Source organism: Triticum aestivum, chromosome 7B (assembly GCF_018294505.1).
Source record: "Triticum aestivum cultivar Chinese Spring chromosome 7B, IWGSC CS RefSeq v2.1, whole genome shotgun sequence".
NCBI classification, from domain to species: Eukaryota; Viridiplantae; Streptophyta; class Magnoliopsida; order Poales; family Poaceae; genus Triticum; species Triticum aestivum.
The window spans coordinates 99,419,282-99,434,072 of NC_057813.1; the positions used below are offsets into that span (position 1 = coordinate 99,419,282).

Below are 14,791 nucleotides of genomic sequence, written 5' to 3' on the forward strand. Positions count from 1 at the left end.
CATCGGCATACATCCTTATCTCTCGGAGTTACGGTTATTCCTAACCCTAACTCCCAACTTGTGGTTACTTGTCTCTTGCACTTACGTTTATCATATTGTGCATGCTTACTCATATATTTGTGCCACTTGTTTATCTTGCTTAGCTCTTAGTGTCATACTTGCAATTGTTAGGCTTACTTACATATTCCGCATTATTGCCTAAAATTCCTAAGTAATAATTAAATTTGTAGTTGTACCCATTCACCCTACCCCTCTAGGTCCATCTCGATCCTTTCGAACTGCCACTGATAAGGCGCAGTTGCCAATGATCATAGCACTGATGATTGGCAATGCTCTGTTACTAACACAAAACCCGACAAGATCGTGAAAACGGAGTTAGACGTAGCCGGTGAAGGAGCGCGGGTCGTGGTTGGTGCCGAGGGCGTTGAGGACCTGATCCCGACGAACCGGTGGCTAAGAGGGTGAACCTCCCTGGCAGGGTCGCTGCCATGAGCCAGCCACGACCATGGGGACAAGATCCGATGACCGACCACAAAGAGGGGGGCGGGAGCCGCTTCACTTCTATGTTCAGATCAAGGACATGAAGGATCTCGCCATTCTCATCATCCCTCACAAGTTCACTGAGGTGATGAAGCAGTGGCTATCGACGAACAAGTGGTGGGAGTGCTTGGTTCAGGTCCAGAACTTCCAGGGTTAGATGGTCCTTGATGGGGGTTGGCAGTACTTCTACCGCCGTCACGGGATCATCCCTAGTGACCTCCTCGTCCCGCGGTTCTTCGAGCTTGGCCTTAAGGTGCAGATCTACAACCATGACAGCTCCATCATGTGAGGGTCCGTTGCATCGACAACATCAGTCTCGCGATCTAGATCACCAGTTAGTTTGAAGTCTTTAGTATGAACTTGTTAATAGTTTGTCGTGATGGTTTGAACTTCTGTTGTGAAACTGTTAATATTTTGGCAGGGATCAACACCCTGGTGTCTTAAACCTTATCCCTACTGCTAGTATGCATGTTTATTTGTTGTTTAACATGCTATTTGTTGCTTGTTTATCTGTCATGTGCTGGAGCTGTTGTGTTGTAAATGTGGTGGTAAGGCCACCAGATTTAAAAGGAGGTAATAGCACCCCAGGTACCCTAACTTGCACAGAATGTGATGATTCAGTCCCAAACTTGCAAAACTTGACTCCATCATACCCCAACTTGCACCTCATGTGATGATTTAGTCCCAGGCCAATCACAGCTCGACAATTGGCAGCCAGATGGCTGGACCGGTCAGTGCACGCACTTTTGCAAAAACGTCCCTGCCTTTTTCCCTATTCAACCCGCATTCTCTCCACCTGAATTAAATCTGCCGGAACGAATCCTCCACTTCACCCGTAGAGGGTGTCGGTGCTCGCCTCGGCGCGCGGCCTCGTCTGCCTCCGCGGCTGCGCCACCGGTTTCTACTACATAGCCAACCGGCTCACCTTCCGCCGCGTGCGCCTCCCCTACCAGAACCGCGACCACCGGCTCGACGCCGACCCGGCCGTCGTCATCGCCTTCGAGGACGACGACGTGGGCGCCGCCGGCGCCGTCGGCTTCCGCCACTACCACGTCGTCGTCACCTACCAGGTCCACGACGGCGTCTGGGCCGTCGAGTCCTTCTCCACCCGCACCTGGGACTGGCGCGTCGGGGACGACATCTGCGCGCCCGAGACGGTCGTCGCCCAGTCCGGGGTCGGCGCGCGCGGCCGCGCCTTCTTCCGCACCACCATCGGCCACATCCTCTGCTACACCCCGGAGACGGGCTGCGTCGACCTCATCCCCGCGCCCCAGGAGGTCGAGGGCCGCAAGGACTGGGAGATCGGAGAGATGGAGGGCAACTTCTGCGTCGCCTGCGTCGACCAGCCCGCCAAGGAGGTGGCCGTGCTCTACATGGTGCCCGGCGACGGCGCCGACCAGGTCACCTGGGCCTGGGCGGGCCAGTTCCACGCCAACAAGATGGGCTACCACGGGCCACGGCAGGATGACCCTGCTCCGCTCCAGGGCGCCGCCGAGGTGGTCATGTGGGATCCTTTCGAGCAGCTCGTGCTCGCCGTCGACTTCGATGGCAGGGTCACCCGCTCCATCGGCCCCCTCTCCGGCGGGATGTACTACTCGGATTTCATCCCCTACGTCAACTCATACGCCGACATCTACAGGTACTGCTCAGATTAAACTCGATCCAGCCTCCTCTACTCTGTTTTGCCGCTTGCATTATTATTATTGGATCTTTTTGATCGGTTTAATTCAGAGACTTTGATGTTTCTGAATCTGATGTGAAAGCATGTCCACATCTGCAGAACTGTGCTGACTAGTAGTAGATCGATGCATATTGAATATATATACGTGTTGACTGTCCCTGTATTGACCTTTGCACGACTAATCTTTCAAGTGTGGATATATATTGTCAGTCTCGAGTCTGCACTTCTGTAAGTTTCTGATGTGAAACACCTATGCACGACTTAACTGTTTACTGATACAATTTCCTGAAAGTTGAGCTTTTCTTGACTAATCAAGAACTCCCCTCTTTATGTGAGTAGATGAATTGTCAGTCTCTGCACTTCTGTATGTTTTTGATGTGAAACACTTATAATTTCTTTGGTAGACAAGCATGGAAATATGGATTAACTTTACTGAAATTTGAGCTTTTCTTAACTAATCAAGAACTCCCCTCTGTATGTGAAACACCTATGCATGACTAATTCTGCACAGCAACATGTCAGCTCTGTTCAATTCTGATTTCTGAATGTTTCTGATGTGAAAGCTTATCAAAAGCAGTAGGATTGTTTGCTGGTGATATCTGCATGACTAAATGCTGGTCGGTGGTGATATCTGCATTTGTACTGTTTGGTGGTGTTGACTGTTTCTGTAGTTATCTGAATTGCATGTTTATTTGGATCCAATAGACCTTTTCACGACTAACTTAAGTTTGGGTTTATATTATTGCCACAACCTTCCTGGAAGGCTCGAGTGGAGAGAGTGCGGGTTGAATAGGAAAAAAGGCAGGGATGTTTTTTGCAAAAGCGCTGACCGGTCCAGCCACCTGGCTGCCAATTGTCGAGCTGTGATTGGCCTGGGACTAAATCATCATATGAGGTGCAAGTTGGGGTATGGTGGAGTCAAGTTTTGCAAGTTTGGGACTGAATCATCACATTCTGTGCAAGTTAGGGTACCTGGGGTGCTATTACCTCATTTAAAAGGGGTGAGCATAACACATATATGCACGCAGTCAAACAGCTGTGGTTTGCATCTGCTCACTTCTAAAGTACATATGCGTGCAACCAAATAGCCGACCCTAAAATAGCCACTGACGCAATGCGGGCTACCAAATAATATGCGGATGTTGATTTTTAGGCTATTTTTGCTCAGTCAAGCTGAACTAAGACAAGTATGCAATACATGTAAATTTAGGGATGATAACCATTAACCAAACACGTCCTTACTACCCGAGGCCTGCTACACGTATGACAAAGTTTGTACGGTTTTAGTACACCATGAGCCGTTGGATGAATTACGTGGATGGGTGATGAGCTTTCATCATACGCAAAGCCATTTCGCACAACCCCAAGCTCCACACAAAAGACTGTTCTCGAGGATCCCGACAAAATCATTTGCGCAGTTGTATCAACCAGCAAAGCATACATCACTCGCCGAACCACATCTGCGTGCCAATTTACTTCCCTCGTCACGCTTAGGCGCTTAAAGCATCCCTAACACACATCCCGTATAACTTAACCCTTAAAAACACGTATAAAATGCACCGTAAACCGTTTTTATAATACGAAATTGCTCCGGCAAAGCAAACTCTGTAAATAAAATTATATCTTACTATAGCTTTTTGCGCCGCCCTCCTCGCCTCGGCGCCACCCGTTCCCGGCCACACGTGCAGTGGTGGAGCCCTGTGCCACCCGCCCCGAGCGCGCGCTCCTTGGTGCGCCTGGCCGTCCCTGATTGACCTCCCCCGCCTTCTCCGGTGCCGCCCCGCCTGTGGCCTGCTCTGTCCTGCTCGTAAATGGCCTCGCTTCGGCAGTGGAGGTCGAGCCGCCCGCAATTTGAACCGGCGTGCGGCGACTTCTTCCAACGTGCGGCGACGGATTTCGGTGAGTTCTGGTTAGATTCTGGCCAGTTCCACAATGGTGCGTGTGCTCCGACGAGGTTTTACAGGTTTACGGGTTGGTATTATCTTTGAAATTGTACACACGAGGTTCTCGTGGATGGATTTTCAGTGCCCTATAAAAGTTCAAAGACCGAACAAGTTTTACGGGATCGGCTAAGCGCCTTTCTTTTTTTACCGAAACTAGGATCGGCTAGGTGTCCTTTGTGACCGAAATTGTAAATATCTTTTTTTAATGGGTTTGATCGCTTTAAGAGGTCTGCTAGAGATGCTCTTAGCACCCAATTCCAAATCCAAGTCTAAGCGAGTTAGCTCCGTATCAACTGATTTTTTTTCTTGCCACAACTTCAATCCTTGTGATTTCATAATGAAACTTTGCAACCAATCAAACATTCCTTAAAGTTTGCGAAAAAAGTCAGATTTTTTGAAATTGTTTTTTTCGATTTTACTGTTCACGACCAGGAGCATTTGAGTTGAGCTGAGAAAGGTACTTTGGCTACAGAACCACTTTTACAACGACAAAGAGAAAAAGGGCGTGCCAAGACGCAACCCTCCTTCTAGTACAGTCTTTTCTTTATGGCGAGTCCAATCTCCAATCTTCTGTTGATGTTGGATGAGGCTTCAGTGTTCACCGTTACACCACAACCCAAAGCAAGAGACATGGTAAGATCACGTAATAGGCAACGGCGGCGACGGGAGTCGGTGGCACGAGCACTGAAGAAGCAGACTCGTTGTAGTAGGGAAGGTAGCTGATCGGAGGCGCCTGGTAGTACGGCTGCTGAGGCGTGTTTTGGCCGCCGCAGCAAACGGGTGTCGCCGGCGGGCACGGTCCCTGCATGCCCGGTGAGGGCGGTGTCGTTGATGGCGGCGATGGAGGAGGGCCACCGTAGATCGGCAGCGGCTGCGGTGGTGGCTGGCATCCGGCGCCGTTGCACAGGCCTTGAGCCGTGGTGGCGTTGCCGCCTGCAGCGTCGCCGGCCTCAGATGCTGCTGCTGCCGCAGCTGCACTGGCAAGCAGCAAGGCATGCAGCAAGAGAAGCGTCATAGTATTGGATGTTGCCGTAGTTGTTGTTGGATATTCTTGGCGTTCGTGTGTTGCGGTGGAGGGTTATATAATCGGTCTGGGTGTAGAGGTAGGGCTGCATGCACCGTGACACATGGAGAGCCATGTGTTGGAGGCTGAGATGCCCTACGCTAGCTTATGGAGACGGAGACACTGGCCGCTCTGTCACTTCTCATGGTCAGCTTCGAGATAACTGGATATACACGAGTGCGTACGTAGCAGCAGTTTCCAGCAAGATTCAAGGGGAAAAAACAAAAGTAGTTTCCAGTTCTATTATATCGATTCAACGTGTGTGCATACTGGGGCTACACCACGACTATCTTCACCTACGTCAGCCACTTTGTCATAGTGCAAACGCAGTTTCGGTGCCTACCATACTTTTCCAACGAAAAACATGACATTCTCCCCACAAGAAACACGAGTTTAGCACATCCAACACAAAAAACGCGATGTGTTGGATGTGCTAAAGTCGTGTTTTTGTGCTAAACACAAAAAACAGCTTTAGAAATAACTGCTCACAACCAACACTGTCCTAAGATCTTCGGTTCAGTACTTCAGTTACAACACAAGAGCATATGAGCAGTTATTTGTAAAAGTTGATTTTCTAATACTCCCGAAAATCACATGATTGATCATCCTGAGCTTTCCAGATAATTGAAGAATAAATCACATTACCTGCAAACAAAAGAATAAACCAGATGATGTTTATTTATTGCCAAAAATCAGCAACGCGCAATCTGACAACAAGTACATAAGCCGGACCAGACCGATAAAAAAACGACTGCCCCAGGGAACCAACAGGAGGGGGAAAAGCGAAGCACAACCTGCAGCTTTCCTGAGTACCCCAAATATTGCGGGCAGAGAGTTAACTGATGCCTCAAGAATTCTCAGTGTTTAGCCTCCTACTTGGTGAAACACGAAATCTTGCATCATACTATGATCTGGTGAAATCGTACGGTCAAGCAATAAGTTTAACAGCTTCCGTTCCAGAGACAAGTGTATCTTCTACAAATGGTATGGTCTTCCATACTTTTAATCCTACTGGCGCTGGACTATTTTCAGGACCTGAAACATATGAACATATATACATCAATAGTATATAATGGAGTGACCGAAAGAATGAAGATAACCAAACTCTTTGTCCCAAGGCTGGCAATACAAACCTTGACATCTCGTGTCATCCTCCATACAAACTGACATGTAATGAGAACTATTTAGCTTCGCGAGTGCAAATAGCCAATTCTCAGACAGACGATCACACCCAGAGTTGGAATCATTACATACTTTCGATGCCTGGAAAATCCGACGAGAGTCAAGGCAGACCGATAAAGATGATTTACTGTTAGGTTGCAATAACATAATGCACCTGACTTCGCTGATGTCCTATGAAGAGTAAAAAACAGACACTTATCCCTAACGAAAAAAATTAGGACAGTTACCATGCAAAAGCCAAAAAACAGGGAAGGCATCTACTTTTGATTCCGTGTGCACGCAATGGTTTGAGGGCATGTACAATGGTGGCATATGGATACAGATGCCCCATGACAAAAAGTAGATTGAGGCATCTACATTGATTTTTTCTCCCCAATGCAAGCTACCACTAGTGGGCCTCATCAAAGAATAGAAAATAAATACTTCCACTACACATGCATCTCTACTCTCCACTTCAACCTTTTTAGCTTTATGCACCGGACCATACTTTTCTCCCCAAGCACCCGCCTCCTACAGAGGATCCCGCTGCTCCATCCGAACCTATTTTCCTGACATCCGATCCTGCGTGGCCTACGGGGCATCACCCTGGGCTATGCATTGGCCATGCCTGGCGTGATTGCACAGCACATGGTGGACCACACACATGCTGTTTTCTACTTATTTTGCTTTCTTATTTGGAGGTTTGCCCCATTGTTTTTCTATTTGATGAAATACTGATTTCTGCTATAAAATATGTGACACATGTGGAATTTGAGAATTTCTTGTGATTCTTGCATGAAACCCTGAAATACATGCGAAACACATGCCAAAAAAGATAAATAAAAGGTCAAACAACTATGAGTCTCCTCAAATTTATTGGCTTGGTTCAGATCCATGTAAAATGCATTGAATTGTTTAGTGAAACTTGGTTTGGATTACGGCAAAACCTGATTAACCTGCTGCAAAACATGTCTTAAAATTTGCAAAACATACGCTATACAATATTTTGGAACATGCTGGAGCCCGTGCAGTGAGAAAAAAAAAGGCTGAAATGATATGTGAGAGTGAGTGGTAGGGAATATTACATCTCAACCATTGACAGAGATGACCAAAATAGAAGGTGAGATGCTAGACCGGTTGTTTTAAGAACCAGCAGTACACCATCCCATAGCAGCATTTTTTCGTATAAAATTCACTTAACATGACATCTGACCGTTGGGCCAAGACGTAGGTGTCACATGTCAGAAGGTGTTACAAATGTCACGTGAAATTTTGTTCACACACATAGTTCTAAAGCTCCCTGATTATATGTCAAAAAAAGAAAGAAGGGGAAAGGTAAAAGCTACATACCTTAGAAACCCGAATTCCCTTGCTTGTTTTCAAGTTGATTGTAAACTCATTGAGTGGAGCACCTGACAAACCCAATCCGAGAGCCTTTACATATGCTTCCTATAAATTTAGAAATCAATGATCCTTCAATGTGCAACATCGTATCAGTAGCCATTAATTCAAATAGGCAATATTTGGTGCATAACATTCCTTTTTCCGCAAATGGACCATTCATAAGATGCCCACCTACGTGTACTTCAATTTGATTTATTCAATATAGTTATATGTGGAGTTAGCAAGTTAACATCTAAAAAGAGCTTGCACTAGATACATATACCAAACCTGCATTTCTATAGCAAAGAACAACGAAGTCAGCTACAATGTTTTAATCTTTGAAGTGGTATCTTACACTACATGATAGGGCAGTTGATATGTTCTAGCCTTGTAGTAAAAAATAACATAACTTCGCAATGTTCTAAGGAATGTATAGCACAATGAAGTGGTTGCATAGGAAAGGGCTATAAAGTAGAGGGCCAAAGAGAGACTCATTAACTTTAAGAGTCCATAGTTTGAAGAATTCCTTTTCCTGAGCATACGAATCAGAAATCTCAGTGAGATAATGAGCTTCTGAAGGGGTGAAAAAACAACGAGCAAGAGATAAAATACTCTTGGTTGTCTTCCGCTTCTTCTCTTCAATATCAATGCCAATCTAAAAAGGTACATAAAACAGCAATATCAACTGAATAACTTCCACAGCAACAGAAACATGGTCATGTCTTTCTCACTTTTGGCTGTCACAGGGACAAAGAACATACATTAGCATCCATGGCAATGCCACAGGCAATCAAAGAAGTAGTGTGTGAAATGTTGAAATGCAAGGGCAGCTCCACAATATCATCGGATGGCCACAATATCTGATCAGACATGGAAAGCAGCCAAAGGCAGTTGTTACAAGGCTTTAAATTGCAGAAAAAAAGAACCACTGAAGACTAACCTCTTACCTCAGGTTTGTGAAAATTGTTGTACATAAACTCAAACGACCTCGGATCAATTTTACAATCTGTATCCAGTCTAATTTAAACAGATTAGCAATAAGCAATGACATATCAGTATTCCTGTTATGCTATCAGTAACAACAGACAAAACAAGCATATATTCTAATTGTTGACAAGATAATAGAGCAGCGTGACAAGCTTCCATATTATTACAAGTCAAAGGGCAGATGGTTTCATTCTCCATTTTTATGACTCTTTATGGGAACAGCACATGCATCAGAAAGTGATTGGGCACCTAATAGGTCCTAAAGTGTTACTTGAGAAAGACAAAGTCATTTGTGGATGCAAGAGGTCAAAAGTTACATTGATCTTGAACCATATGTTCTCCATATATTAAGACAGATGAATGCTTGAATGGTCTCCTACAATGCAAAGGCAGAGCTCCTGCTGTTCACGTACAAAAATGCACGAATGGAAGCCATGCACCTATATACAGGAAAAAGTTCAAAGGGAATAAATCATGGACTCAGTGCATCCAAAGCAATAAATTGCATAAAATAGCTGAATCCCCGGAAATATTATACTATTTTTGTTACAACAATACCGAGTTTTCCCCATAATTACAGTATATAGACTAAGAAAAGTGTTTTTTTATAGAGTCACCACCCCCAAGGAGAGGATCCTATGTGTTGTTAATTCTAAGCAATATACACTTGTGAATCAAACATCAGCAGACAATTTTCCTAATTCCTATTAACAAGAATATAGACAACACTGTCTCTTGAATGATAGAAACAGGAATGAAACTTCAATTAAATGTGACAGACAATGCAAAAGGAAGTTGGTGGTTACATACATCTTGAGAGGGTGGTGCGCTTCAATGCACAGGACAACATAGCATGCTTCCGCAACGTTGTTTCCTTTATAGAGTCAGCATACTCCTTTTCAGCAGGAGAAAGGAGTTGTTTATACATCTCTAGTTGGGACTGATCATTCAGCTCACCCGGGCAAAGATACCAAACATGCACCTCTCTACAAAAGAGATAAACACATAAACTTATGTCCTCGAAATATTCTAATGCACCAAACAACTATTACAAGAAAGAAAAATCAACCATTTGTAAATGTACAGGAGTATAGTCTCATTACGATACAGGCTTTGCCCAACCCCAGAGAACACTTAACCACCAAAATCTATCATGTATCCACATGTCAATATGGGGAGACGCACATATCAGGGAGTATAGTGGAACTAACATTTTCAAATATAAATAAAGGAATGCACTAGAGCGCGACGGCCGAAAACGCTGCCAAATCATGGATGATGTCATGACGACGGAAGAATCAATTGCAGCCACGTGTAATCGACGGAGCAGGCTGTGTCACACTTTGGGACAGTGCAGTGAACGTTTGTGCCATATGATTAATTCCAGTAAAATAAAACACAATAGTCCCTGATAATTCTTGGGCCAGAAGTCCTTCAGTGAATGCCCAGCACCAGCCCAAATGAAATCCACAAAACTACAGCCCTAGCAAACAATCGCTGTACCTCAAAACAAAAAGCAAACAATCGTCTCATTCTGCAACAGTTGTTTAAATTTTTATTTGTTCAATGTTCATGTACTATCCTACAATCATGCCCATAAGAAATTAAGGACTGTACATATTTGACATTTAATGAACAAGACAGGCTATGGATTAGCAGCTAAGAAGCTAGCAACATCTTAGCTTCCTCTAACATTGACTAGTATAATGCACTCCCTATATTCAAATACACGTAATTGAAAATGCCATATCACCAAACACTGATACACATATGTTGGGCATCAATATATCATGTATCTAGCTTCTAGCAACATAGCCGTACTCAGGCTCCGCAAAACTATAACCTGCAACATACAGATAAACGAAGGCAGAGAAGGGGGTGCACCTTCTGGACTGCAGAGGCGGCGCGGGCGGGAGGGGCGCAAAGAGGCGCCTGCCGGGAATCCCAACGTCCTCGGAGGAGGCGGGGGCGGTGGTAGAGGCATCGCGCGGCAGCGGGGGAGGTGGCGGTGCATGCTGCTTGGCATGTGCCGCCCAGTTTGGCTTGTAGCGGGGGCGTCGGCGGGTTGATGGCTCGACGGCAGTGTAGATTATGGACAGGGGGTGTCGGAGAGAAGCGGCTCGGCGGTGGCACAGCTCCAGAGGCAGACCGCAAGGAGCAAGGCGGCGGCAGTGTCTCCATTGAAGGCCCTCGGTCAGATTTTATTTTCTCTTAATGGCCCTCGGTCATAATATTAGGGTGCGTGGGAATTCACAATGAGCAAAACAGGTTTGACATCACAATGAGTAAACCAGGTTAGTAGACTAGTAGCAATCCGATGTAATTCATATACAAATACTTATTTCAAAAGAACCCCGCATTATATCGGTAATTGTGCAACTCCCCTGACAACTAGGATGGTTTAGGTTTTCCGTCACCGTATCCAACCGTGCTCTCCTCCCCGTCGCCGTTGCTGACGGCCGCCGACACGCATTGTCGACGGGTACCCCTCCACCTTTGACTCCGGGTGAAAAATCTTGGTCTGGTCTTCTAGACCGAGCACGATGGCGTGTTGTTGTCATTTCCTTCTTGGAGATATAGTTCTGAGAGGTCTGGTCTATATGGAGTCGCTGCAAGCCCAGGTGTTGTTGGCCAGGACATGCCCTCAGCCACCTTCATCCATGTCGTGAGGGGGGGGGGGGGGTACAGTGGATGGTTAGTGGTAATTTGGTAGCCTGTCGGTGGTGGGCGTGTGGATCCATGTGGATCTTGGGATGCGGGAGTGACGACCTTGTATGGTGGGTTGCACGGTTGGCTCTCTGGTAAGCAACGTGGAGATGGTGTTGCTTACTCCCCTTGGTCGTGTGGATGGCAAGCAACGTGGAGACAGTGTTGCTTACTCCCCTTGGTCGTGTGGATGGCAGGAGGAGTGTCGGCAGGTGGTCCCGCGCATGGTGTTGCTGCCGGTGGCAGTGACTAAGCCCAAATCTCGATCTGTAGGCCTAGATTCGTTCATGATGCCCCTCCCCTTGGTAGGATCGATGGCTTAGGTTCCTAGACGTGACACAAACAGATACAGAGTGGACGCTTTGCACTCCACCGACAATGATGACGCCTATGGGCATCATGCTCCTCTTGGGGCGCAGTTGTGGTATTTTCCCCTATGCAAGGGCTCTGGGTGTAAACCCTGCTTGCCCGCTCTATTGGACTCGATGGGGCGCATTGCATTGTGACCTACTACTTGGGATGTCGCTGGGGAGATCGTGTTTTCCTCCTCCTCACACCACGACGGCATCTACACGTGGACTTGGATCATAACTCAAAAAAATCTTTGGCGTTGGCGTGTGGCAGTCTTGATGCCTCCTATCCATTAAACGTGCCCGCATAGTCGCGCTATCAAGCCTCGGGGTGCGTTTGGATCGAAACGAAAACGCACCATACCAATATTTTTTTGGCTCGCCCATAAGATTTGGCGGTCGTTTGGACTGTTGTCAGAAAATTAGCGCGCCAACCACATCTGGCGTTCGTCTGTGTAGATCTGACCAATGCGTTGGCGAGCGGAGGGCGCGGAAAAGGTCCGATTGGCGGCGTGAGTTGCCCCTATGTCTCGGTGAGTCCCAGGTAAGTTTCCACTTTTTTAGTACTCCCTCCGTTCCTAAATATTTGTCTTTTTAGACATTTCAAATGGAATACAACATACGAATGTATGTAGACATATTTTAGAGTGTAGATTCATTCATTTTGCTTCGTATGTAGTCACTTGTTGAAATCTTTAGAAAGACAAATATTTAGAAACGGAGGGAGTACTAATATGATGCATGCAGGGAAGGTTGCAGATTCTTTTGACAATAGTTAATTGATGAGCCCTCACATAACACTACTAGTTTACCAAATTAAAATTCGGCCATGCCCTTGCATTGGTCATACCAAATTTTTGATGTGGCAAGTTGGGGCTTAAACCCTCAGTATTCGAGGGCAGGGTCGACGCTCCTCGCTTCGGAGATTCAGGTGCCGGTTCGTGTGGTGCAGCTACTCCTGTGCTCATGCTTGACGGCGAGATGGCCACATCCGCTAGTGCATGTCTATGCATTGTATGAAGCATTCTTAATATCTTGTCTCATTTAGCCGTGCGGCTTTTTTTTTTTGGAGCAAAAGGGCACGCAGCCCCGGTTCCATTGATAAACAACGAAACCACAGTCACTTCGAATACAGCCCTCGGAGCACAGCTCATTACGCTGCCTCAGCAGAATACTCATCCTACCTTAACAGAACATACCAAGTCTAAATTGAGACAAAAATGGAAGAAAACATGGGTTTGCTTTTTTAGTGCTTTCCTCTACCGCCAGGGGAGAGAGCAGCAACATCATCTTTTTTCAGTTCATGCCCCATGCGCATCTTGAAAGGATCAATTTAGACTTTCAGGCTATCTCTATCCGTAAACAGAACTTCAGAACTGATACGTTCTCATGGATGTCAGCTTACACGACAATCTCTCTTCTGCTCAAGTTCAGCCACCGCTAATAATGCCTTCAATAGTGCTACAGTTTCCTTGCCTAATTCTACCAATGCCTTGATTGATCCTTCTTCAATCACACTAGTCTTTTCCAGCGTGTGTTTTTCTTCTCCACCTGCATTTGGTCCATCAGGCCGGGTTGCCTCTGCTTGTTCATATGGAGGAGACACCCCTTGGAGCAGCTCGTACTCGACATAACCCTCGCCCGTTTCCGAACTCGGCAACCATCTCGCTAACCACATGAAAATAAATGAAATCATCGAAGTATCAAGCCACTGAACAATCACCACAAGAACGCATAATACTAGTGTTGGCTTCCCGTCAGTATTTTTTTTTTTGACTGACTGAATATTCCCGTCAGAATTTACTAGATACAACACTAAGTATTGCTACCAATTCCAAAAAACATGAGTTCTGAAGCATCCAGTAATATTTCTCAAACTTTGACCACCACAACTTTTAAGTTGTGTAAATGTGTTAGATAGAAGTTGTACCATTTAATCATTGTAATTTTTTAAACTACATACATTTATATGCAAACATGAATTTCAGAAGTTCATCATTGAATATTTTGCAAAATATATAAATCAACCATTTTAAAACAGAAAAGATACTGCTTAATTAGATGACAGTTTGATTTTCTATCAGTCCGCAGTACGGATTTACAAGACCCACCAATGGCAATAGTCAAGCTCAAGTATTACCAATGAGTAGTTAATCAGAGGTATACAATCATGGAACAAGATTGAACTAATACCTCGTTTTTGCCATCCAGCTTTAATCAACAAAACAATTTGCAAGATACTAGTCGCATTATATAAAAAAATAAAAGAGCAGGAGTAAACAATGCTAACGATAAGTTTGGCATGACTTTGGGTTTTGCACTATGTCCATTTCAGAATATTAAGAAATTGGCAATTTGACAAACCTTGCCAGCTGCATTTCCACTGACAATACTTGGGTTAGATGTCTGTGAAATGGTCACCTCACTGCCTGAACCAACAAACAGTTTGTTAGTAAGGATTCAAGCACAGTAATAAAGACCAATTAATAAAAAAGGGATAAATTAGGTAAGCAACGCCGCATTTTGATCTGATTTGTAAGATCACATACCATAAGGCCGGCAGCTACAGCAGGAGATTCAAGATCTGATTCAATCATAAAGCGTGCATACTCCTTGATCTGGCCGCTGAGTCTATAATCGTCAGGAGTGACTCCTTCTGCGGAATTACGCAACTTCTCCATCTCGAGACACTTGATATCATTATTTTGCAAAGATGTAAATAAAAGTTGATCAGCAAAGGAATCAACCAATAACCGGATTATTTTACAAAGTCTAGCTTATTTTGGTACATGCAGGAGGAAACTTACCCTACTGGCAGAAGCGTGCAGGCTGAGAATAGCAGGAGAATTACGTTGGAAAAACTCACTGAGGTAATCCCAGTAATTTTCGGAGAGAACATAACCGGATTCCCATACCAACAGCCTGTCCCAACTCCATGCGGTTTCCATAATCTCTACTATCTAAAAGAAACCTAACG

General features: G+C 45.3%; 2 protein-coding genes and 1 pseudogene across 2 annotated transcripts; 1 reads left to right on the top strand and 2 right to left on the bottom strand.

Annotated features, from left to right (window-relative positions):
* Positions 1-505: 505 nt before the first annotated feature.
* On the top strand, positions 506-2,532 carry LOC123157719 (uncharacterized). Its single transcript, XM_044575954.1, has 2 exons — positions 506-676; positions 1,380-2,532. Exons 1-2 carry the CDS (start codon positions 506-508, stop codon positions 2,193-2,195), a joined length of 987 nt encoding a protein of 328 aa, XP_044431889.1. The 3' UTR covers positions 2,196-2,532.
* Positions 2,533-4,607: 2,075 nt separating this feature from the next.
* On the bottom strand, positions 4,608-5,229 carry LOC123160042 (RNA-binding protein L). The gene has a single exon (XM_044577867.1). It carries the CDS (start codon positions 5,177-5,179, stop codon positions 4,769-4,771), a length of 411 nt encoding a protein of 136 aa, XP_044433802.1. The 5' UTR covers positions 5,180-5,229; the 3' UTR covers positions 4,608-4,768.
* Positions 5,230-6,155: 926 nt separating this feature from the next.
* LOC123160041 (4'-phosphopantetheinyl transferase HetI-like) lies at positions 6,156-10,742 on the bottom strand (annotated as a pseudogene).
* Between the last annotated feature and the right edge of the window lie 4,049 nt (positions 10,743-14,791).

What these genes read in the sequence shown, in the direction of transcription:
- LOC123157719 (XM_044575954.1), top strand. Translation starts at nt 506, where the DNA reads ATGGGGACAAGATCCGATGACCGACCACAAAGAGGGGGGCGGGAGCCG. An exon ending in GGTGGGAGTGCTTGGTTCAG is followed by an intron (nt 677 to 1,379) that starts GTCCAGAACTTC and finishes CTTCACCCGTAG; the next exon opens with AGGGTGTCGGTGCTCGCCTC.
- LOC123160042 (XM_044577867.1), bottom strand. Translation starts at nt 5,179, where the DNA reads ATGACGCTTCTCTTGCTGCATGCCTTGCTGCTTGCCAGTGCAGCTGCG.